The following is a 25348-nucleotide window of genomic DNA, read 5'->3' as shown; positions in this document are numbered from 1 at the left end:
GGGTTCAGCCCTAATAAATATCAAATTTAGTTTAGTTTAGTTAACTTTATTGTCATCGTTCCTCGTACAACGAAACACCGTCTTCAGTGCACATCACGACCATGAAAATAAACACAAACACACACCCTTCACACTCCACATATTGAACCGAAAACCCCCGACACTGCACCAACACTGCACTATACAGCATAATTCAAAAGAGCTACTGCCCTGGGATAGAAGCTGTTTTTCAGCCTGTTTGTCCTTGTTTTTAATTATTCTGTACCATCTGCCAGATGATAATAGTTCAAAAAAAAAAAAAAAAGGTGCCCAGGGTGAGATGGATCTTTAAGGATGTTTTGAACTTTCTTAAGGCAGCGGGAGCACTAAAGCTCTTCCAAAGAGGGGAGAGGGCAACCCATGATCCTCTGGGCAATGACATTAACTCTCTGGAGTGCTGTCCTATGTGCCACTGTGCAATGGGCAAACCCTACACAGGTGTGCAGTAAGCTAAGATACTCTCTCTGGGGCAGCGGTAGAAGGTCACCAGCAGTTTTTCATTCCATTGTTGTTTTCTGAGAGGTCTCAGGTAGTATAATCTCTGCTGGGCCATTTTGACCAGGGCTGCAATGTAGACACCCCAGGTCAGGTCCTCTTCAGTCCAGGGGTCCAGCCAAGTTTTCTTCTCTTAGCATGCCTGCCCAGTTGGGGTCCACTGGAGGCCTCCAAGGAGGAACAGTGGCTTTGTTGGAAGACGTCAAAGTTACTCAAAAAACAAACTGGGAAAAGCCCTATTACTTCAATAGCGCAAAAAATCAATCAATCACGAAGCATAAAATAGCAGGTATCTCGATACAATGCCCACTAGACTATCAGGGGCAGCCTTTGCACGACACAATTAACCTGGTTACGGAATTAAGCCAGGTATGGAAATTGCACCGTTTGCCACTAATCAAGCTTGTTATGCAAACACAGCCGTGGACCCTAGAACTGAGCTGGGAAAGCCGGGTGAAAAAGAGTTTTAGAAGAAAGACCAGTTTCTCTGTTTTGCCCTCCCTCAAAACGGATTCTGGTTCCGGAGCCAAAACAATGCCCTGTTTCTTCCCGGCCATGGAGGCCTTTCCGGGTTCCGGTTTCATCCTCCTTGTTAATTATTTGAGGAACGAGCGAGAGCTTGGGAAAGGCCCGGCCTTTTGGGTGTCTCTTAGCTGCAGCACCATCTACAGGCCTTCCCGCTTCCTCTTCCAGGCCAATAATTTCACAGGGGCGGTTAGAATATCATTCTTGGCGGAATTGAATTTCTTCTCTCCCTTGTGTGTGTGCAGGTGGAAGGTTGAGGGTGCTGCCCCCCCCCCTCCTGACCCAGTGTGACCGTGGGTCCAAGGCCCAGATAGGAGAGGGGCTTGGTGCAGTTGACCCCCGTGCCAAGCAACCTTGCAAGCTGGCCCCTTCCCAAGACAGGGCGGGCTTGAAGGCTGAAGAGAAGGGGGGCGTGCTAGAAGCAAATGGGGACACCCTTGTTTGGAAGAAGTTTTCCCCCCAGCCACCCCCGCAGAATCCTTGTGGGCTACTCGGGCCTTCTAAGCTGAGAGGTCTGAGATTGTGGTCCATCTGGGTTCAAAGCCCACCCACCCCTCTTTCATTAAACAAGCTGGAGGCCTTGTCCCAGCTTAATCTGTCCCCAAAAGTTGTGGAGTGGGGGGGGGGAAGGACTTCTCCAGTCTGTTACCTCCCTTCTCAGGGACACGGTGGCCCCGTCACTTGTGCAAAGGGCAGCGAGGGGCAATGCCAGCATCCGCTGGGCTCTCTGCCCCTCGCCCCTCTCCACGGCCAAGAGCGGACTGGAGCCGTCTTGAGGTCTCTTCGGGAGGCGCAACTGGGCCGGCAACCCAAAAGCGCGTGCGGGACTTGAGCTTGCTCTGAAGGCGGCCGAGGCCCCGCCGGGACGAGCCTCCGGGCTGCCCGCTTCCCCCCTCCCTCTCCCCGGGGCGCGGCTGCCTGAGCTCCCAGCCCAAAGAGGGCCGAGCGGGCGGCGCGTGGAGCGGCGCGTCTGCCTCGTCCGGGCAACCAAGGGCGACGCCGGGCCGGGGCGCGGGGCAGCTCCGGGAGAGCATGCTCAGTCCCTGCCGGCGCCCGGTGGTGGCGGCGGGAGCGCAACGGCCGGAGGAGAGGCAGGAACGGAGGGCAGCCGCCGCCGGTCGGATGGAGACGCCGCCACCGCCTGCAGCCGCCGCAGCTGCCGCCGGCGCCCGCCGGGAAGCCCGGCCCGAGGAGAAGGCGGGCCGGCCCGAGACGACGCCGGGGTCGCATCCTCGCCCGGGAGAGGTCCGAGCGCAGCGCCGCGGGGCCAGGCCGGGCGGCGAGGCGGCGGCGGCGGCGGGGCAGCAGCGCGCAGGAGCCGCCGCCGCGCGAGGGAAAGGACCCTGCCGGCGGGGTGGCGCCCGCAATCCCGCCGCGGTCCCGCCCGCGCCCTCGCCGCAGCGCGCGCTCCGTCACGGTGGACAGCTCCAAGGCGCGCACTTCGCTGGAGGCGCTCAAGCTCAGCCTGCGCGAACTGCGCTGGAAGGAGGTAGGCGCGGCGCAGAGGCGGAGCGCAAGGCGCGCGCGGGCTGCTTGGCTTTTTTTTTTCCCCCTTCCGCGGGGCTCCCCACCCCTCCACCGGAGCCCCGACGTTGAGGATAAGAGGGGAGGGTCTGCTCGGATCCAAGAAGAAGAAGAAGGGGCTAGTGAACCGGAGCGGTTCTGAAGGACTGCAGCGCCCTGGGCTGGGCTGGTTTGGCTGTGATGGGAGTGGGAGTCCCAAGCACTCGGAGGAAGCTGGTTTGGGAAGGCTCAGCTCCTCACCCCCCCCCGCCCCGCTGAAGTCTTCAGGGACCCTCACCTCCCTCCCTGCAGCTCCCATCCCTCCTTTTCCTTCCCAGTGTCCACAGAGCTGTTTGTGACATCACTGAGTGCTGCCAGAAAGGCCTTTGTGGTGTTGACAACCAGGGTGGTGGGCAATTCTAGGCACAGGGCAGGTGGGAGGGGAGGTTCCTGAGCTCCTTTTGCTGGATGGCCCGGGCCCAGGCTTGTGGCCACACCAAGAACCCAACCCTTGGAGAAGCACAGGGCTGGACTCCCAGCAGGCATTGGGTCTCCTTGGTGGTGGGCTTGCTGCTTGTGGGTTTTCTCTTCCCCTGGGAAATGGGGGCAGCTGGCCGAGCCCCAGTAGCTGGCCCTGGGCTGCTCAGATCCCCAATCCCCTCCTTTCAGCCTTTCCTTAAATCAGGGGTCGCCAACCAGTGGGCCAGGGACCACTGGTGGTCCGTGAGAAAATTTTGGTGGTCCTCAGAGAAATGTCCCCCCCCCAAAGCAATTAATCCAGGCTGCGCAGGAACACAAGACTCACGTCACTTGCATTGCGAGCAACACAGGATAGTGAGGGGAGGGGGCAAAGGGCGGAGGGGGGGAACTTGCCCCACTCACCCCACGCGCCTGGCCTGGCCACGGGGCTGCTTCCTTCCGCATCTTTCTTCTTCTGCTTTTGGCTGCACGCAAGGAAAGCAGCAAAAGTCTTTCTTTCTCTCCCCCAAACTCAGCCAGAAATGAGTCTTTTTTTTAAAAAAAAAAATATTATTTTAGACAAACATACACAAACAAAACATAAAACATAAAACCATCTTCTAGATACATACATACAGTGTGTCAGTTGGTTACAAGTCTTTTGTGCATCCTCTCCATAGTCCTCACTTAAAATTCGTATAAATTCTCATATTATCAATCTATTATATATTTGTACATTATTATCATTATTAATAATTCATTTGACTATAACTATTATTCCATCATTTTATGCAAGATATTCAAGATTTTAGATTAATTTATCTGATAACATTCATTACGTCATCCTAAATCCATCCAATAGTAGTACATCTTTATGTTATATTCTGTATAATTCTATTATCCTTATATTGCAAAATTCTCTTACATATTTCATTTCCATATTTTTTTTGTCTAACCATTCATAAAATAAATCCCATACCTTATAATATTTATCTTCTTGTTCTCTAATTTCAAATATCCGTTTATAAGTCTTTGTGGGCCTGCAAGGCCTCCTGCTCCAAGAGGCTGTGCCGGCAAAGACTCATTTCTGGCGGAGTTTGGGGGAGAGAAAGAAAGACTTCTGCTGCTTCTGCTGCTTTCCTTGCATAAAGCCAAAAGTCTCTCTCTTTCTCTCTCTCTCCCTCCCTCTGAGATCAGAGCAGGAGACTGTATCCTGCGATCCTAAATAAAGAAGGATTGATCAATAGGAAAATGGAGTGGGGAATTTTCCTGCAGACTTTTTTGGGGATTTTCCCAGGGTCTCTGGTCCGCAGGATTTAAAATTATGAGTTTGGTGGTCCCTGAGGTCCAAAAGGTTGGTGACCCCTGCCTTAAATGGTGACTTCCAGAGACCCGGGCATCCCCACAGCCTTTCTCACAATACCTGAATGGAACCACAAGAAAAGGGGAAAACTGAAGCTTTGTGTTTAAGCATTCCTAGATCCACAGCAGGCAGGCTGGTTCCCAAGCTCTTTAGGAAGGGGGAAGAGGGGTGGGGAATCAAGGTTTGGGGCAGAATCAGAAAACCGAACTGTCATATCAGTGTTCGGCCATGAAGAACGTTGGCCCTCGCTTAGTCAAAACTCCTTCTGCAATATTGGAGAGTGAAGCAGAAATAAATCTGGTTAAAACAGGATTTTGTGCTAACACAACGTGTGAAAATCCCTTGCAAAGGTGTGAGCAGAAAGCCAGGCTGCCTCTGTGCTAATCCCTGTGGGTGACACTTCTGAGAGGTCGCCACCCCCCCACAACAAATCCAAATCCTTTTTTGCAACAAGGTGACACCTTCATTCTCCACTGGGCTTTGCAGGGTGTTATCAAGGAATTAGCATAATTAGCTCAGAGACACCCCCCGCCCGCTTAACTCTCCGATCCGGGGCTCTGTGGCCAGGAGAGGGGGCTCGTGCCTTTGGAAAGGCGATCTGAGCATCATTTGCAGAAAACATCCCTTGAACTTGTGCATTACTTTTAGAAAGGATGGCCGTTTGTGGCGTTGTTTTTTTTTAACACACACTCCTCTGAAGTGAAATAAACATGCCTGGAAAGGGTGAGGCTTTCAGCTTCTGTTTCTCTTTGTAAACTCAAGCATCTAGTCCTCACGTTGCATCGACACTTCGCTGATACATATTTACTGCTGCACGGTTGTAAGGATGCTGTTTTTCCTTTCTGTGTCTTGAACCATCACTCCCTAAGTCTCCCTTTCTGTTTGGTGTGTGTGTGTGTGTGTGTGTGTGTGTGTGTGTGTGTGTTATTTTTCCTATGGAAGGAAATTTGTGAGTACCCAATTCACAAATCAAACGGACTAGGGACCAAGAGATGAAAGGCCAATTCTGGCTTTTTCCTTGCATTTCCTCGCCTCCCCCTTGTCCCCTTCTGTCACTTTGAAGGCTCCCTGGGGATTGTTTTAGAATTAAGGAGCTGGTAGCGTGGACCGTCTGGATGGCCTTGAGGAAGGGGACTGAGTGCTCAGGGGACAAGGGTCTCTCATCTCTTTTGGTCAGCAAGTGAGTCAGGCATCTTTCTTCCTCACATTCTCTTAGTCCAGTTGTCCTGGCTTTATTTCCCTTTCTATAATAGCGGGTTTATAGAATTTTGTGTATATTCTTTGAGTTCTTTTTTGTGTGCGATCCTTCTTTCCACTACGCAACTAGGGGTTCTGTGAATGTTAGTGTCTTTTAATTGCTGGCTGAATGTAAAGACAGTCAGGCAAACTCTACAAAGGCTTCCATACAAAGTTTCTTTATTGGGTCATAAGGCATCCTCGAAGTATAACTCACGGTTATGTTGAGATCCATCTCATGTCCAATCTTTGCATAGTTGACTCCGTAGTGTAAAAATACAGTTATCTTCATCCCATAACGATGGACCAAAAACAGCACGATGCTGCTGGGGCCCAAGCAAGAATAAAGAAAACTCCCCCAACCCAACCAAGGGTCAATTCAGTGACCAATCAGGATTACAGATGTGACCACATGACATGAACTACATTTCCCATGATGCATTAACTACATTTACCATGAGGCATTCCCTTAAGGGAACAGCTCCCAATTCCCACTTAACTATCCCAATTCCCAATTAACTATATACTGTCTGGACGGCACAGTTAGCATCTTGCTCATTGTCTCAGTCTGGGAGAGGCAGGTTGGATGAGTTCCTGTGGAGCTGCTGCACCCTTGCAAATAGAGGGCCCTTCGCCCCGTTTATCTCTTTTCCAGGCTCCCTTTCCCCTCTCCTGGGCTAGGGGTTTCTCCCTGGCAGCCTGTCCCAATCCGGGGTCCTCCAGGTGTGTTGAACTACCGACTCCCATGCTGCTTGGGAAGGTGGGGCTGAGCTGTAGAGTTGTAACTGCAGGAATGTTCCAATCTCGGATGGCAAACCTCAGATAAAGAATGTTTCCAAGCAAATACAACTCAGGCAAACAAAGTCACTCATCTAAAGGAGGATTAGAGAGAGGAAGTAAACACAGGTTAGACTTTAACTAGAGATAATTAATTGTATGGATTACTCTGCTAAACAGTAACGAAAGTTAAGCAGTAACCAAAGTTGATGGAGGATAACTAAAAATGTGTATAAATGAAAGACTAGACTCCAATAAAGATCATCGTGATTCGGTTGTTCATGATCGAACAACTCGACTGCCTCGTCATTGCAACACTGAGCACACTTGGAAGGCAGCATGTTGGGGGCACGAGATCCCCCCCCTTGCATTCCAGGTGCCTGTGGGGCAGAGGAAGAGGAGGGTCAGGAGCAGAGCTGCACTGTTGCTGGCTTGTTTTCCTGCCAACGGACCTTTCGCAGGTTACGGAGTGTCTTCCCTGCCCCCCTCGCCTCCCCCCCAGTCTCAAGGCATCAGGCAGTGAGTCACAGATCCCCCTTCTCTGTGGCTGTTGTTGTCAGTTGTGGGTGCCACCGTTCCCCATTAAGCAGGGGAGAATGAAAGCACGTGCCCAATTAGCGTGTTAATTAATTGTTTTCTCTCTCTGCTTGTTGATGAAGCTGAGGTTTTTGATGCTTTTCTTTCACTATTAAAGAGAGGAGCAAGGCCAGAGCAATCTCTGCAAAGTATCTCCCTCTTCCTGTGGACCAGGGGGGTCTCCAACCTTGGCACCTTTAAGCCTGGAGGACTTCAACTCCCAGAATTCCCCAGCCAGCAAAGCTTAAAGTTGCCACGGTTGGAGACCCCTGCTGTAGACCCACGAAGTATGTCTGTACGCCCAGGGAACTCTGGCTTAAGGGGTCTCCTTTTTGTCTCCTTCTCTTCTGCCGTGTCCAGTTTCCGTTTGGTCGCCGTTTGCCCTGCGACATCTATTGGCATGCTGTCTCCTTTCACGACAATGTCATTTATTCGGGACAAGTCAACAAATTTCCAGGTAACTGGGATCGTCTCTGCTGAAAAGTTGGATGCCTGCAAAGCTCCAATGGTTGTTGGCCTTCCTTAGCCTGAGACCATCACCTTCATCGAAAACGGGAATGTTTAAGCTAGCCGGAAAAAAATATTAATATTTAGTCTAGTCAAAAATAGTCTAAAGCCAGTTGCCAGCCCTTCTCTCATCTTATGTCTGCAGTGAGCTTCCTGCTGATCATGTTCAAGAGGGGAGAAAATATTTCTCATAATGTTTTAAATACCAATAAAGGAAAATATTTGTAGCGCAGGGTTGAACCGAGGGGGTCTTTGGTGCTGTCTGAGCTTGGGGGTTTTCTTGCAGACGTTTCATCACCCAACTAGGTAACATCATCAGTGCTGGAAGGGAATGGGGTTTGCAGAGAGGAGAAGGAGGAGGATGAAGAGGAGGAGGAGGATTATGGAGTTCTTGGGGGCTCTGAGTTTGGTTATTTTCTTGCAGACGTTTCATCACCCAACTAGGTAACATCATCAGTGCTGGAAGGGAATGGGGTTTGCAGAGAGGAGAAGGAGGAGGATGAAGAGGAGGATGAGGATTATGGAGTTCTTGTGGGGGGGGTGTCTCTGAGTTTGGTTATTTTCTTGCAGACGTTTCATCACCCAACTAGGTAACATCATCAGTGCTGGAAGGGAATGGGGTTTGCAGAGAGGAGAAGGAGGAGGATGAAGAGGAGGAGGAGGATTATGGAGTTCTTGTGGGGGGGGTGTCTCTGAGTTTGGTTATTTTCTTGCAGACGTTTCATCACCCAACTAGGTAACATCATCAGTGCTGGAAGGAATGGGGTTTGCAGAGAGGAGAAGGAGGAGGATGAAGAGTAGGAGGAGGATTATGGAGTTCTTGGGGGTGTCTCTGAGTTTGGTTATTTTCTTGCAGACGTTTCATCACCCAACTAGGTAACATCATCAGTGCTGGAAGGGAATGGGGTTTGCAGAGAGGAGAAGGAGGAGGATGAAGAGGAGGATGAGGATTATGGAGTTCTTGGGGGTGTCTCTGAGTTTGGTTATTTTCTTGCAGACGTTTCATCACCCAACTAGGTAACATCATCAGTGCTGGAAGGGAATGGGGTTTGCAGAGAGGAGAAGGAGGAGGATGAAGAGGAGGATGAGGATTATGGAGTTCTTGTGGGGGTGTCTCTGAGTTTGGTTATTTTCTTGCAGACGTTTCATCACCCAACTAGGTAACATCATCAGTGCTGGAAGGGAGGGAGTGAGTGAGTGCTAGAAGAGAGAGCAAATCCTGCTCACTTCTAGCATTGATGCTGTTACCTAGTTGTGTCACGAAACATCTGCAAGAAAACAACCAAGCTCAGATAACATCAAGAACACCTCTCACTGTTTTAAATGTCCATCATTGAATTCTGTCCCCTCTCTTTTGATTCTTGTTTTTTGTGGTGGAAACTTATTTTAATGGGACAAGCAGAAACCCTATTAGTTATGGGGCAGGTTTCTGGGTGAAAGCCATGCCCAAATAAATCACAGGCTCTGTACAGCTAATAAATATTTGCAATTACTTGATTTTGCTGAAAAACCTAGACAAAGCAGTCCCATCTCTTTTCTTCTGCCAAGAGAGATTTCTCTGATGGGCCATTTCCTTTTAAGCACTGAGGAATTTAACACAACCTTTCCTTGAAATTGGGGCTATTAAACTTCTTAAAGCTCCCTGATTTACCATTAATCTCTTCCCGAATCCAGCTAAGGAAGGGCCACGTTACTGGCTCATCGCTGTTCCTGCCTCAGCTTTATCGTGCTATACAAGGATCTATAAAAAGGCCTTCCCAGGGATCAAATTGGCAAAAAAAATCAACTCCTTCCAAGTGTAATTAAATTCTGGGGCTGTTTTCTCTCCTGGCTGCAAAGTGTGAGCCACTCGGCCCGAGGAAAATCTTCCGCAGTAACCAAGTCCTACGCTTGGGTACTTTGAAAAGAAGGGGAATCTTTTAATATCACACAGACCGATCGATCAATGCTTGATGAATTGGGCTGTGCACATTTCCACCCCGGTGGCACAAACCGGCAAATTTAGGAGCTTATTCTGTGAAAGTTTAATCCCTGCTAAGTAGGTTTGGGATTCTTGCTTCAGAGGAAAAAAAAATAGCCCTCCTACCCAATATGGTGGGGGCTGCAGCTCATCTCCACGACAAGGGAACCTTTAACCTTCAATATGTTAAAATTTATCATCATTAAGTTGATCGGCTTAATAGATCCTTTGGGCAGTTGATAAGGTTACTTAAACAGGTAAACAATCGATAAAATAGTAAAAACCGAATGAAATAGGTTGGGCAGAAAGGAAGAGTAATAAAAGGATATAGAAGCCACGATCCTTCTGTAAGGCAGAGATTGAATCTCAGGGCTGGGAAGGGAGGTCAGCATCTTTGGCTTTCAGTGCCATCTTCTCTGGCACTTGGCTGGGCATTCTGGGCCTGAAGCATCTCAGTGGGCAGCAGCTGCCCTTGCCCACGCATCTTCCTCTCCCCGCCAGGCATGACCGAAATGGCACGGAAGGTTAACCTGAGTCGTGCCATGAGGACGATGCAGGAGCTTTTTCCCGAAGAGTATAACTTCTATCCCCGTTCCTGGATCCTCCCGGAGGAATTCGCCATTTTTCTCACCGAGGTAAGTGTGGGGGGCACTTGGATCTGGGTGCAAAGGCCTGGCTGGGAGGCAGGCATTTTTCACCAATAGGGTTTAATGCCAGGGCACTGGAAGTGTGATGACCCAGGGTGGGATATGAAACAAACACAGTCACAGAAAACGAGGTGAAGTCCCTTTTATTCCTTCACTTTGCTTCCAAGCTCCAAATATTCTTGACTGGAGGCAAAAAAAACTCCCACACAAACAGTTACAAGAAGAAGATAAAAAGCAACACAAACCAGGCAAGATAAGAGCTGGAGGACGTCCACAGATAACACACACTGGGAAGGACACCAAACTCAGAGAGGAACTATAAAGTAGAGATATTTACATGCTTTGTTACCAGCATTTGCCAGTAACAGGTCCATACTTTTATTCAGTTGTCACAGCTGCAGCCCAGGAAGAGGATCAAGGCCCTCTCCTCCCGAGGAGACCACGTCTCTCCCTTATCCTCTCCTCCCTGCGTGCCCTAGGATGGAGAAGGGATGGGCCTGGGTCCTATGACTGCTCAGCCAGCCTCTGCCCTTCCCCAGCCTCCTCCACAACCTCCGGAGCCACACTTCCACTCCCTGTCGGCTGTTCCTCCTCTCCCTCAGAGTCAGTCTCCACCAGGGGCACGACAGGAAGCTTCTCCAGCCCGCTCTCTTTCTCTGGGTCCTTGTATGACCCTCACAAGACATAGAAACCCAGCCGAACTGTTGGGTTTCCTGGAGGAAGTTTTGCAAGTGGAGAGATGCATCCGAAAGGGGATTAAACCTCCATTGGAGCAAACATCCTGGGCAACTTTAAGATGGGTGGGCTTCAACTCCCAGAATTCCCTAGCCAATTGGCTGGGGAATTCTGGGAATTGAAGCCCACCCATCTTCATCTTGTTCTTCTTTCCAAACTGATGCTCCCAAAGCCATAGCTGGGCCCAGCTCCATGTTCCACTCTCTGGATGTGGTCCTCCAGCCCAAAGCAGAGTTTTTTGGCACCCGGGAATCTACTGGGCAGCCTCTGCAGGGCATCCATCTTGGGGCAAATGGCTCAGGCAGCTGAATCCCCCTCACCTCTTCTTGTAAGTAGAGTCCAACCCCCACCCCACTCCGCAGGCTTTGATGCAGCAAGCAGCAGATGGCCAATAAAACAGCCCCACATATGGTCCTCCATCTGTCTTAAAGGGAAACGCACCTCTCTGGTTAACAAACACCAGGTGTGAGGCTGGTTTTTTCGGATGTGGAAGGATGTGGAAGCCCTTTCCTGAGAAGGAGAAGATTTGGGGGGGCTGTTGTTGGTGAACAATTCGTGGGTTCTTCTCCTGGTCTTTAGGTGTGGTGTCGAGAGGACGCCCCAGGGGAGGGCAGAGAAAATGTTGGCTTTAAGGGATCCCCCAAAGTCGTCCTGAGTTTCTGAAAAGCCAGCCTTGAGCTTTGCAACAACCTCAGCAGATAACGGATAATCAGAGTTGGAAGGGATCTTATAGATCATCTAGTCCAACCCCCCACCCAAAGCGGGAGACCCTACACCATTTCTAACACAGGGCAGTCCAATCTCTTCTTGAATGAAGTCATATTTCTCTGCCATTTCTTTTAGCTGTAACGGGAGACATGCTGTGCTCAAAAAATCATATAGTATGTGAGTTATGCTGCAAATATTAAACCAAGGGTCCATTTTTTTTAGCTTCCGTCTTTCCTTGGGCCCATGTCTGCCATGGTGTCCAACTAAGCCTGGGTCCATCATTTGCAGCCAGGGGTCTCTGGAAGGCATCGGGTTGGGGGGTGTTCTCCTAAAAACTAAGATTTTGACTCCCCCCCCCACTTTCCCTTGTGATGCTTCCACCAGGGGGAAGCACACACCAGGCGGAGATGCCTGTGGGGTTTCTCAGCCCCATGGCTGCCCCAAAAGTGCTTTTTCCAAGAGGCAACTGGACTTTTCCATGAAGACCAAAGGTAGGTATTCAGCCGGTTCTGACCATTCCTGGAGAACCGGTAGCGGAAATTTTGAGTAGTTTGGAGAACCGGCAAATACCGCCTTTGACTGGCCCCGCCCCCATCTCTTCTCTGCCTCCCATTGAGTCCCAGCTGATTGGCTGGCTCTTCTTTGGTTGCCCTGCACAGGAGAACGGAGCTGGAAAGCAGGTTAGTGGGGTGGGATTCAAATTTTTTTTACTACTGGTTCTGTGGGCCTGGCTTGGTGGGTGTGGCTTGGTGGGCGTGGCAAGGAAAGGATTCCCACCCCACTCCAAGGGAAGGATACTGCAAAATCCCCCTTCCCTCCCCACCCCACCAACCTGCTTTCCAGCTCCGTTCTCCTGTCCAGGGCAACCAAAGGAGACCCAGCCAATCAGCTTGGATTTGATGAGAGACAAAGAAGAGATGGGGGTTGGCGGGGCCAGTCAGAGGTGGGATTTGCCGGTTCTCCGAACTATTCAAAATTTCCGCTACCGGTTCTCCAGAACTGGTCAGAACCGGCTGAATACCCACCTCTGGTGGGGAGAGAATGGGGATTTTACAGTATCCTTCCCCTGCCACGCCCACCAAGCCACGGCCACAGAACCGGTAGTAAAAAAATTTTTTGAATCCCACTACTGTTGAAGACGTTTCGCTTCTCATCCTTCAGCTCTTCAGTTCAGAATGGAAGAAGCTTCTTGGGCGAGAAGCGAAATGTCTTTGAGGAGCAACAAAGCAAGTCCAGTTTCCTCTTGGAAAAAAAGCACCTTTGGGGCATCAGACAGGGAGATCCCTGGCTGTCTAAGAAGCAGATTAACTGGGATCTGCCCCAAAGCTGCTTAAAAAAACATAAGGGTGTGGGGGATGGGAGGGGAAAGGTTGGAAGCAGGTAAAAGTTTCGTTGTCTGCCTCCTTTTGCTTCCCTGGCAGGTAAACCTGATGAAGGAGAACAACCCCAGGTGGAAACCCACCTTCATTGTGAAGCCCGACGGGGGCTGCCAGGGAGACGGAATCTACCTGGTGAAGGATCCCACGGAGATCCGGCTGATGGGCAACCTTCAGAGCAGGCCGGCCGTGGTCCAGGAGTACATGGCCAAGCCCTTCTTGATCGACAAGCTGAAGTTTGACATCCGCCTGTACGTCCTGCTCAGATCCCTGGATCCCCTGGAGGTCCACGTGGCCAAGGATGGACTCTGCCGCTTTTGCACGGAGCCCTACCAGGAGCCGGCCCTGAAGAACCTCCACCAGGTCTACATGCACTTGACCAACTACTCCCTCAACATCCACAGCGGGAACTTTGTCCACTCGGACAGTGGCAACACCGGCAGCAAACGGACGTTTTCCAGCGTTCTGGGCAAGCTGGCTTGCGGTGGCGTCGACATCCGGAAGGTCTGGTCCGATATCATCTCCTTGGTCATCAAGACGGTGATCGCCATCGTGCCCGATCTGAAGGTCTTTCACCAGTCCGATATCCCCGCAGGGAAACCGGGGCCTTCCTGCTTCCAAGTGAGTGCGGGTTTTCCCAAGAGGACTTGTGAACCCACTGGGTGTCCAAAGTGATGTGCATGGAATATATATATATATATATTTATTTACGTGCTTACCCAGTTTATTGGCCAGCTCATCTTACCCCAGGGTAACTCTAGGCGTCTTGTGACATCAAAAGATAAGAGCATGTAAATAAAATACCAGCCAAGTATAAAAATAGAACAGAACAGAACAGAACAGAACAGAATAGAATAGAATAGAATAGAATAGAATAGAATAGAATAGAATAGAAATAAAAATAGGAATAGGCATAGGCATAGAAATAAGAATAGAATAGAATAGAATAGAATAGAATAGAATAGAATAGAATAGAATAGAATAGAGAATAGAGAATAGAGAATAGAGAATAGAGAATAGAATAGAATATAGAATAGAATAGAATAGAATAGAATAGAATAGAATAGAATAGAATAGAATAGAATAGAATAGAATTCTTTATTGGCCAAGTGTGATTGGACACACAAGGAATTTGTCTTGGTGCAAATGCTCTCAGTGTACATAAAAGAAAAGATACCTTTGTCAAGAAGAGTCAAGAATCATCAGGGACAACACTTAATGATAGTCATAGTGTACAATAAGCAATCAAATCATACAGTCAGTATAAATCGTAAGGATACAAGTGACAAAGTTACAGTCCTACAGTTACAAGTGAGAGGGGATGGGTGATAAGGAGTGATGAGAAGATTAATAGTAATAGTAGTGCAGACTTTGTAAATAGTTGGACAGTGTTGAGGGAATTATTTGTTTAGCAGAGGGATGGAGTTTGGGGAAAAACTGTCCTTGTGTCTAGTTGTTCTGGTGTGCAGGGCTCTATAGCGTCATTTTGAGGGAAGGAGTTGAAACAGTTTATGTCCAAGATGTGAGGGGTCCGTAGATATTTTCACAGCCCTCTTTTTGACTCGTGTAGGATACAGGCCCTCCATGGAAGGCAGGTTGGTAGTAATCGTTTTTTTCTGCAGTCCTAATTCTCCTCTGAAGTCTGTGTCTGTCCTGTTGGGTTGCAGAACCAAACCAGACAGCGATAGAGGTGCAGATGACAGACTCATAGCTAAAAGATGAGGAGGGAATGAGTGAGTAGGATGAGGCAGGAGGGGAGGTGGGATCTGATATTTATTTATGTATATTTATCTATTCACCCCTCCCCTGATGTGAAGCCCCCTCCTTTGGTGCCCCAAGCCAGCTGGCAGAGAAGGCAAGTTTTTAGGCTCTTGCAGAAAGTGTGTGTGTGTGGAGGGGTGTTGAGTGGACCTCACTCAGTTGGGAGGGTCACTGCTTCCCTTAGCCCTCTCAGCCACTGCCTTGAGGTCAGGGGGTGGTTGTCCAAACTGATTCAGGCTGTAAAAGTATTTTTTTTGGGGGGGTGTTGTCTGCCCCTTTGTATATTCTGCCTCCAGAGCACAGAATTGCAACCAGGAGGAAGACGGATCTTGATTAGGGGATTCTGGGGCCATGGAGAGGTTTAATAGACTCCCCCTCCTCTTAATTCTTGGCTGCCACAGAAGGCCCCCCCCCAACCCCTGGTGTCCAGATCTTTGGGGGAACCCTCCCTCAGGACCCCTTTTTCTTCTAGGGGGGGTCAAGCTGAGCAAAACACCAGGGGTTTAGGGTGGTTCTTGGGGAGCTTGGAAATGGTTTCACTCTGTTCTTTGGTTCCTGGGAAACATCGGTGGCTGCTCTCTCTCTCCTCCGAAGATTTTAGGATTTGACATCCTGCTGATGAAGAACCTGAAGCCCATTTTGCTGGAAGTCAATGCCAACCCAAGTATGAAGATCGAACATGAACAAGAGGTGGGCATAGGTCTGGCCATCCTCCGGCCTCTTTCTTTTCCTGGAGAGATGAGAGCGGAGCTCCCTGCCTCCCACCTGGGCCCAGCTGCCCCCCTTCCTCAAATACCCCTTGAAAAGAACAGTAACTCGCACTCAAGAGGGTTAATATTTCGATTGTTTATTATTAATTGGGTGAAACAATATATTCCCCTTCCTCAGCTGTCCCACCGGAGGCCCCACTCCTCCCTCTGACCATGCCATCTAGGCAGGGGTGGGATTCAAGTGTCTTAACAACCAGTTCTGTGGGCGTGGTCTAATTTGTGGGTGTGGCTTATGTGGTCATGTGACTGGGCGGGGGGTGGCTTGCGTGTAAATATTGTAAACATTTATGTAAATATTGAATTTTTTATTTTTTTAAAAAGAGCAACTTTTGCCCAAAAATCAGGCAAAGCAGGCAGGCAGTTGCTCACAGAATCACAGATTCACTCAGAGTTCTATCTTTCTGCAATCTGCTACCTGAGTTCTGCACTGAAAAATAGAAACTTAGTCCTAAGGAAGGTTCGGCTCTGCTTTTAGATTAGCTAGAAAGCCAGAAATCCAACGATTTCCTGCTTTCTAGCTAATCTAAATCTCCAGCACAGCAGAACAACTGATGGTCGGAGGGGAAGGAAAAATAGCAACTTATCAGGCAAGTTTGATGGCGCTCATGCCAGGTAAGGAGTGAGTGGGCAGGGAGGCGAGGGGCCAGCCAGTGGTGCGGTTTGCCAGATCCCCAAACTGGGCAGAATCATAACAACCGGTTCTATAGAACCGGTCCGACCAGGTAGAATCCCACCCCTGCATTCAGGTGAAAAGTCTGGAGAAGTTTAAACCTTCCCTGCTCCTTTGAGGACAGAGCTAGGCGTAGGAACCAGCTGGCCTTGAATGAAATCCTCTCTGAATCTTGCCATATTTATAGTAACCAGCATTCAACTGAGGTAGCAGATTGCAGAAAGATAGAACTCTGAGTGAATCTGTGATTCTGTGTTCTGTGTTCTGTTATGTGTGTAAGCTTTAGTCTTTTTTTCTTATTTTTTTAAGACACTTTTTTTTCTTTTTTAGCGCCTGTGTTTCTTTTATTTATTTATTTTTGTCCTTTTTGTGTTTTGCGTTTTAACCTTGGAATTTTGGGGGGGGGGGGGGAATTCTAAAGAATAAAACATCCGGCTTGAAGGCAAAAAAAAAGCTGACTTTTGAGCATGTTTGCTGGGATCAGCTTCTCTTCTGGATTTCCCAGGTTTCTCCGGGAGTCACGCATAACATCCCCAGTCCAGTCGATGAAGAAGTCAAGGTGGCCGTTATCCGTGACACCCTCCGATTGGTGGATCCCCACAGGGAGAAGAAGAAGCAGAAGCATCATGAGCAGCCGGCCGAGCCGCCTCCGTAAGTGCAATCTGATTCCCAGCTGAGACTCCGGCAGGACGTGTACAGCACTTAAGGATGGGGGGGGATCCTAAAGCTTTGGGGCATCTGCCTTCCAGCTGGCAATGTGGGCCGCTTTGTGTTTTCTTTCACTTGCACACACCACCACCCCCAAGCTAGTTGGCATAAGCATAATGTCACCCTAAGCTTTATTTCCCCAAAGAGGGCAGAAAAGCCAGACTTTCCCAAGAAAGAACGTGCTATCTTGGTCATTTTGGCAATTGGACTGGGGGTTCTGGACCACCAGGCCGGCCTTGGGTGGCTGGCAGGGCAGGCAGGGGTCCCGGGAGAGGATGTTGCCCTGCTATACAGTTATCTTGATGAGACGGTGTTGCGCTTCCTTCAGACACCTTTTCGGAAGACAACTGCCACCTGGGCTGTGATCCAGGTCTGGAGGTCCTTGACGAAGGCAGCACCGCCCTTGAGTTAAGGAGCGCCACCTTATTAGTGCTCTCTGGGGGAGGCGGCGACATTTTTGGATTGTAGAGTTATGTCACCCTAGACCTCATGGTGCCAGGCAAGAAGGGGAAAAAGTCAGAAAGAAGAGATGTTGTCGTGCACTTTGGAGGCGATGTCCCCGAAATGCAGCGTTACGTTACCCCCGTTCTCTGCCTGCCACAAGTCTTGCAATGTGCAAGGAGTAGCCAATCCGTGTCATTCGTATGGTGGCGACAGTCTTCAGATGCCATCCTGGCACCAGCCTGTCCTTTTTTTCTCCATGTTTAGGAGGTTTGAGGGAAGCAAAGAGACATTCATCTCCCAGTAGGCAAAAAGAAACCGACCCGGTTTTCCCCACACCTCCCGTGCCTCCAAAAACTGCTGAGAAGCTAGCTGGCTGTCCTTGCAGACAATCCCACTTAAATATTTACAACCAGATGCCACTAGGAAGAGTCTCAGTGGTGGAGGGGAAGACACACAAACAGACGCACACAACACAACACAAGCCGTTTCAGGACGGTGGGGAATCTCCTGTGATTTATTTTCCGATCACCAATAACCGAGGCGGGAACGCTGGCAGGAGGCGATGGGTCCTGCTGTCAGAATTAAAGCAGCTAAATTAAGGCCATCTTTCATGTGGAATAACCTGCGGTTCTTCGGGCTCACCGGCTGCTGAACTACAAGGCCCAGCAGGCCCAGCCGAGTTTGCTGGCACTTGAATTCTTCCAGCTTCAGCTGGATGACCTATCTTTGGCCGGTTATCAACCTTCAGAAAGGCCAGACAGATAGATAGATAGATAGATAGATTAGATAGGTAGGTAGGTAGGTAGGTAGGTAGGTAGGTAGGTAAAGAGATAGAGATGATAGAGATGATAGAGATAGAGATGTATTTCCATATATATATATATATATATATACACACACACACACACATACATACATACATACATACATACATACATACATACATAAGTTTTCGCGGGTACTTACATATATAGTATTCAGTTTTGTTCGAGTATTTTCCCACGTCATTGTAGTTGTGCTTTTAAAGTTGTAGCAGCGTTTGGCAGAATCTCATCTGCCATCATCAGGCTTCTGTATTGTGTTGTATTGTATACAGAAGCCTGATGATGGCAGATGAGATTCTGCCGAAACGCTTGCTACAACTTTAAAAGCACAACTACAATGACGTGGGAAAATACCCGAACAAAGCTGAATACCATACATACATACATACATACATACATACATACATGTATGGTATTCAGCTGACCACCAAGCCACACCCACCATTTAAGCCACACCCACAGAACCAGTTATTAATAGTTTTGAATCCCACCCTGACTCTGCCCCCCCCCCACATGGAGGGCTCCAAGGTGGGCTTCCCTTTGGACCTCCGTGGAGAGCGGAGGCTCCTGCCTGGGAAGACTGCGGCTCCCGGATGGCCTTGGGGGCTTAGCCACGGCTCTTCCGCTCCCTGGACCATGGCTGTAAATCTCCCCTCCCAGCCTTTAATTAGCAGCTGGAACTGTAGCCAAGGGAGCGAAGGGAGCAGCAACATTAGCATAAAGATTAAGTGCCCGGAGAAGGAAGAGAGAGGACATGGTGCCGATAGCAGGGAAGCATTAATAAATCAGTAATCATGGATAAAAGATAAGCCGTCCTTGGGATGTTGGGGGGTGGGAAAAAAAGGCTGGGCTCAAATTGAAATGTTTGCTCTCTGCAATGACACTTCCCAGACAGGATCTCTTTCCTTCTTCCTCCCAATCCCGTTGATCCCTCTTGGACGAAAGGCACAGAACAAGGGAAATAAAATGCCTCGAAAGCAGGCATTCCTATGTCATTTTTAAGCTGGGTCACCCCACCCCCGCAAGAAGGCTTCTCACCTGCCAGTCGTGTAATGAATGCAGGGCTTGACTCTGTTGGAAACCGGCGTGGACCCCCTCTTCTCTGGGGTGGGTGCCAGAGGTTCTGGTTCCCAGGCTGGGTGGCTTCCTTTCTTGCTGCTCTTGGTGGTTTCCTAAAACGGGATTGCAATTTGGCAAAAACCTAGAGGGTCGGAGGCTGCCTGTCTGCCACAAATGGGGAGGACGTGGTTTTTGTGGCCCTTTTGGGGCCCTGGTGGCCCTCCGAATCTGGCCTATGGGCTTCAGAGGTCGTTGGATGGCTCGTTTGCTATCGATTTTACCATCGGGGTTTGGCAGGAAAAGAGAATCCAGAATGTTAGAAAGTGGTTTTTAAAAGCTGGGATTCTGTGTAAAAATGGAGCGGACAGGCACCTGGCACGATGCCTGGAACTGCCTGCCAGTCTGCACAGGGCCTTTCCTGCCTTTGGAAGATCCAGGTGGGCACCCAGGAAGCATCTATGCCCCTTCATCAGGGCTGTTGCCTTGTTCTCATGGTGTTGTGGTTCGCTGGCAGCCTGTGCGGAATCGGACAGTGGGGAAGAACGGGGACCAGTCTGGGAGTCTGGAAAGGACTCGGAGGAGGGTCCTGCGTCCGATGCAGAGATGGGGCCAGGACCATCTGGGAGTGGGGTGCTGACTCCACAGTTTGGCAGCAGCCAGGCAAAGGAACAAGGGGAGCCTGTTCCCAGTGCACGCCTGTGCAGAGCTGCTAGAAGGCGAGAGCAGCTGAGACAAAAGGGGCGACTTGGGAGCAAGGCTGAGAGGTGATTGCCCCTCCCATAAGGTATAAAGGACAGGCAAAGGTGAAGAAACCTTTGCAGGAAGCAAAGTCGTTCATTCTGTGTGGATTAATCTTTGAAGCTCGGTGTGGACTTTGTACTTCAGTTGGTTTTTTTACAGTCCATTTGGCACTTTAGTTGTTGGCAGCAATTCAAAGGAGAGAAAGGTGGGTGCTTATCTCGAGGAACTGTTTGGGAGTCATTACAGGCTGGGAATGAACAGAATTCCCAGCGTTGAAATAAAAAAAGAGTTGTTTTAACCAAGCGTATGCTTAAGTACGGTCTTGGAAGCCTTGGTCAGAACACACAGCTGGGGTCCCATAGGGCAGAGTCTCCCCTTGGCACCTCCAGCTCCCCATTACATGGGGATCATTTCCTGAGAGTTTGAGGTCTCCCTCTTGAACTACAGAGCTGAACCGGTGGAACTGGCAGCCCAGGACAAGGAAAGCTTCTTCGAGGAGGAGCTGGAGAACAAGCCTGAGTTGGAGGAGAGCCCCCCGCCAGAAGCCGAGCTCCCCACCATCTGCTTGAAGGAAGTCTTCCCCAAGTACGCCAAGCAGTTCAGCTACCTGCGGCTGGTGGAGAGGATTGCCGCCCTCTTCATCCGCTTCCTGGGAGTGAAGGGGACCACCAAGCTGGGCCCCACCGGATTCCGGATGTTTATAAGGCGAGGAGGGGGAGCCTGGGGAAGGGGGGGGGAGGCAGGGGTGGGATTCTACCAGTTCACACTTATTCGCTAGAACTGGTTGTTAGGATTCTGAGCAGTTGGGAGAACCGGTTGTTAGAAGAAATTACTGGGCTAATCCTGTAAGGAAGGCAGGAAGGAAACATTCTGGGGTTGCTTACAGAAACTGCCTCTCCGTTAACCCTTATTACATTCTTGGCAGGATTAGACTTCCTGTCTCTGGAACTTCTCTGGAGTTTTTTCCCTTCCTTTGCTGGCACTTTGCTTGTGTGGAGTGACCATTCAAAGTTACAATGGCACTGAAAAAAGTGATTTATGACCATTTTTCACACTTAACGACTGTTGCAGCATCCCCACAGTCATGTGAGGCCAGGCGAGGAGATACGTGCCTCGATGTGAGTGATGCCCAGCCAATAACATGACCACTAAGCCATGTCCACCTAGTCACATGACCACCAAGCCACGCCCACCACCCAAGCCACGCCCACAGAACCGGTTGTTAAAAAATTTGAATCCCACCTCTGGGGGAGGCTTTCCAGGCAGAGAAAATGAGAGCATCCCATAATAACACCCTTCCTCCTCCTCCCCAGGAACAGCAAGATCAGCAACAGTGGCTTCAGCATGGCCGCGGGCGACATTCTGTACATCGACATCACTCGCCGGGGGATCGGGCCCAGCGTGGACCAGCGGGAGGCTGGTGAGTCTCCCTCCCTCTGACCAGCCACCCATGGGAGACTGGCAGGAGACCAAGCAGAGACTGGGGCTCCGCCTGGCCATGCCAGGGTCCATCCTTCCCCCACCTGGGAGGGGGCTGGCTGTGGGGGGGGCCCCTTGGCCCCGATCAGCTGGCTGATCCAGGCTGCACTGTGCAAAGGGAAGGGGAGGCAAGGTCCATTCTCTTGGGTCTTCAAAGTGGGTAGGTGGTCACAGGGGATGGCCACCCTTGCAATCATCTCCCATAATCCTCAGCCAGCCTTCCCAGGTCCTAGGAAGCTGGCCTGACTGCCTCTTTCCTTCGGATTTCGAGACCTGGACGTCCCTGATGTGGCATGGATTACAAAGACCATGAGGCTGTCGGTGGGGGTGGGGGGAAGGGGGAGAAGAGGGGGCTCGGGGAAGCCAGAGGAGGCCAGACACGGGGAACACTGCTGCACTGGGCCCAGGAGCCTCCAGATCTCAACCCTGGAGGGAATCACCTTGGAGTGGAGCTTGGCAGCCGCCGGGCCAGGTTAGCAGAAGGGCCAAGTTTTCGGGTTTGGCGAGTCCTGCCGAGTGAAATTAACACACGCGATTAACGGGAGAGGAAGCGCCATTTTTCTCCCCCCGCCCCCCCCATTGATGGCTTCGGAGGAGCCCCACCATCTGCTCCATTGTTCAGTCTTGGGCGAGGGCTCTGGTTTTTTTTGTGTGTTTTTTTCCTTGCCCGAGTTCTGTCGGGCTTGCATCTTAAATTGCTGTGGGTGAGCAGAATCTGTTGCGGTTGTGGGATGTTGCCAGCGCGGATTTTGTGTGGGCGTGTATTTTTGTTTTGCTGACCGAAGTGACAATAAGGGAAAAGATGTGAAGGACTGCTGAGGAGTACAATTCTGTTGTTTTTTTCCCCACCCTCCCGAATGCCTTCCTCCAGACCGAAATAACCGAGGGGGAAAAATTATTCTTCCTCTTTTGGATCACCTGCTTTCAGCCCTCTGCCTCAATGTTCTCTGCAGGTCGCTGGTCCAGGTACCAACTGGACACTATCTGTGGAGCTTCTGCGCTCAATCCCCTTGGCTCAGGTATTTACACCTGCTGGCCCCCTTCAGGCCTAGAATACAGGCTCTACCTCTCTGTAGCAGGTAGAGTTTCTCCACCTTAGAAAACTGTTGCAGGTGCTGTTTGATTCCTCCGGAGTTAAAAAGAGGGGAAAACAGACACTTACTTTTAAAACATCGGTTTGGGGAGGGGTGAGGAAGATAAAACCAGCACATGGTGATTTAGGCACAAGGTGGCATCCCTGGCCTGTCAATGAAGCCTCCAAGCCTTGCAGAGAACCAAGAGGCTCTGCCCAGCCAGCAGCCGGTCATCTGTTCTGACCGCCCATCGGGGCGTGGATGCGGATTCTCTCTCTTTGGAGAAGAACGCAGCCAAACATCCCTAAATATGAACATGGTGTTTGAAGACCCAAATTGCCATGTAAAACCCTGATTGAGAACGTTTTCTTCCCCCACTGGCCTCAGCGGGCACAATTTGCGTGATTCGTGGCAAGTGGACGATGACCCTATCGGTGGTATATCACATATTATCAGTGGTAATAATCAGGACTGGGTCCCCAAGGTTTTTTTTTTTCAAGAGGCAACTGGACTTCCTTGGTCTTTCCTTGAAGACGTTTTGCTTCTCATCCAAGAAGCTTCCTCAGTTCTGACAGAATGGGTGGATTTATATTCAGCCAGAACTGGAGAAGCTTCTTGGATGAGAAGTGAAACGTCTTCAAGGAAAGACCAAGAAAGTCCAGTTGCTTTTTTTTTTTGGGAAGTGCCCCTTTGGGACAGCCATGACCTGAACGACGGAGAATCTCCACACAGTGTGGGTAGAAGAACTCAATATAGCCAGTAAAGTTAACTTTTGACACAGAGCTTAGATTTGGGGAAGACATGAATATTCATGATCCCAAGGGTGGGAAACGCTGGAAAACCACTTCATTTTCAGATCCAAACTTTCCCTGAGGAGTGTGCAGTTTTCAGTTCCTTTTAGTTGTGTTTAGCTTGTGTTTCTGGCTGCCTTCCCCCCCGCTCCCCCAAACATTCAAAGAGCAACCTTTCAGGTGTGTTTCCCCCCCCCCCCCCCCATTGATCGATTTGGAATGATTTTGTATCATCGCCGCTTTGGGGGAAAAGAAGAAACACAGGTTTTCACCGGGAGAACGGCGAAGAAATGCAGAGTGTGGGAAAGAGGCTGCCGTGTTGTCGCAGGAAATGAAAAGGGATTCTTAATCGGAGGAATTTAAGCAGAGCTCAGAGGAAGAAGAGCCAAAGAGCAGAGCAAAGGAAGGGAGGTTGTCAATCATCACGATGATCATAATAATAAGAATAATAAGATGGTTGGTGGTGCCTGAGAGCCAGCACTAAGAAATAATCCATAGCAGTGGGTTAAGTCCGTGAGAAAAGCAGCATTTGGATGGATGCACCGTTTTGGGGGTGGAAAGCCTTTTTGTCCAGGGAGACCAGCCCCCCACCCCCACTTTATGGGGAGGGGGGGGGCTCCTCTCTGAGGTTTTAATATGCGATCTGGATTACACAGAAGCGTCTCAACAGGAAGCTGCATGCGCTTCCCTGCCTGTCTGGTGTACCCTGAGTTAATTGTCAGGTTTTATTAAAAATTGTAATGGATGGGATTTATTTTAATATCCCCCAAGCCGCTCTCTGTGCCAGGCGATGGAAATGAGGCTGTGGCTAACTCCAGGGATGCAGGTAAAAAACCCCGTTTCTTTGCCAGAGGCAGTAATAGAACTTTTCCTGCGGGGAGCAGAGAGGAAGTGGGAGGGGTGCGTGCACTCTGCGGATGTCTGATTTATTTACTCCCTTCCGAGGAGCTGGCCAGCCCCCCCCCATAAGAAGCCAAACTCCAGCACTTGCCCTGAGCTAAAGCCCCTCTTTGCATGGCAGGACGGATGGGGAGCCCACGCCAGCCTCTGCCCACCTGGCCATGGAGGGCTTGGGCAAAGCGACAGCTGTGCTTCCTAAATAATCCTCTTTTTGGGGGCTGGGTCCATGCCTGGCACCTGCCTAACCCACCCTGGGGACTGGCAGCCAAGCATGGGGGGCCACTGCAGCTACAGGGTGGGTGTAGGGAAGTGGCAGCGGTCAGCATGCCTGAGTTGCCCACCCCGGCCAGAAGGTTCAGTGCTTGGCGATGGTCCATGTTTGGCACCTTCACCTCCAATCGGGCAGAATGTCTAGCCGATACTGGTGGGGGAGAGGGGGGTGGCTGGCTTAAACCTAGGTGACCCAAAGCTCTCAGCGCTCCCCCTGGCTCACCTCCCCCTCTTCCTCCTCCCCAGGGATGAGCCTCCAAGCCTTCGTGGAGGCCATTTGCTTCCTGGCCCAGAGGAGGTACAAGTCCCTCTCGCTCCACGAACAGGTGGAGCTTCTCCTGGACTTCTGCGAGTACAACCTGGCCGTCTTGGACGAGAAGCGCCTGGCTTGCAGCCGGAGCCTCTCCGGCACACAGGCCACCCTGGTCACCTGCCCGCAAGGCCGGCTGCAGCTCAGCCCCGCCAGGCCCAGTGATGCGGCCGCCTTCCAGAGGAGCCAGAAGTTCGTGGACTGCAGGAGCTTCCAGCCCTGAAGAGGGCAGGTTTTGTTGGGCATGAAGGCTCTCCCAAGCCTGATGCCCAGCCTGTGCTGCCAGAGGGGGAGCCGTGCCCAGCCCTCCCCCGTCAGAGACATTAGGGGTTTTTTTGTGCCAGGGGAGAGGAGGCCATGTGGCTTGACCGATGCTCCTCGGCCAAACGCCTTCTGGGCACGGCCTGTAGGTGCATCACATCGTCAAAGCAGAGGGCTGGGGGGCTCCTGGATCAAAACAGGCCTTCTCCAGCCATCGGGGAGCCTCCTTGCCCAAGGGAGCCCAGTCTCCGTGGGCTGGGGAGGGGGTAGGAAGTTTGGTGGGAGGGGGAAGGAGAAGTCGGGAGATGGGTGATGCACAGAGAGGTAGAAAGGACGAAGAGTGAAACGTTTGGTGAACTAAAATCCTATTTATGTATGCCA

General features: G+C 50.5%; 1 protein-coding gene across 1 annotated transcript; it reads left to right on the top strand.

The window, feature by feature from the left end:
• The first annotated feature begins 1838 nt into the window (after positions 1-1838).
• On the top strand, positions 1839-25348 carry TTLL11 (tubulin tyrosine ligase like 11). Its single transcript, XM_026685864.2, has 9 exons — positions 1839-2548; positions 7334-7430; positions 9942-10075; positions 12952-13527; positions 15262-15357; positions 16613-16758; positions 20331-20588; positions 21197-21303; positions 24643-25348. The coding sequence occupies exons 3-9, from the start codon at positions 9944-9946 to the stop codon at positions 24927-24929; spliced, it is 1602 nt and encodes a 533-aa protein (XP_026541649.2). The 5' UTR covers positions 1839-2548; positions 7334-7430; positions 9942-9943; the 3' UTR covers positions 24930-25348.

Source organism: Notechis scutatus, chromosome 15 (assembly GCF_049901735.1).
Source record: "Notechis scutatus isolate UNSWTSFEM ecotype Mainland chromosome 15, rNotScu1.2, whole genome shotgun sequence".
NCBI classification, from domain to species: domain Eukaryota; kingdom Metazoa; phylum Chordata; class Lepidosauria; order Squamata; family Elapidae; genus Notechis; species Notechis scutatus.
This window is presented reverse-complemented; position numbering and strand designations above follow the sequence as displayed.

Bases quoted from the DNA above. Each gene is read 5' to 3' on its own strand.
- TTLL11 (XM_026685864.2), top strand. From the start codon at position 9,944: ATGACCGAAATGGCACGGAAGGTTAACCTGAGTCGTGCCATGAGGACG. The intron at 20,589-21,196 runs GCGAGGAGGGGG...CCTCCTCCCCAG, and splicing joins GGATTCCGGATGTTTATAAG to GAACAGCAAGATCAGCAACA. The intron at 21,304-24,642 runs GTGAGTCTCCCT...CCTCCTCCCCAG, and splicing joins CGTGGACCAGCGGGAGGCTG to GGATGAGCCTCCAAGCCTTC.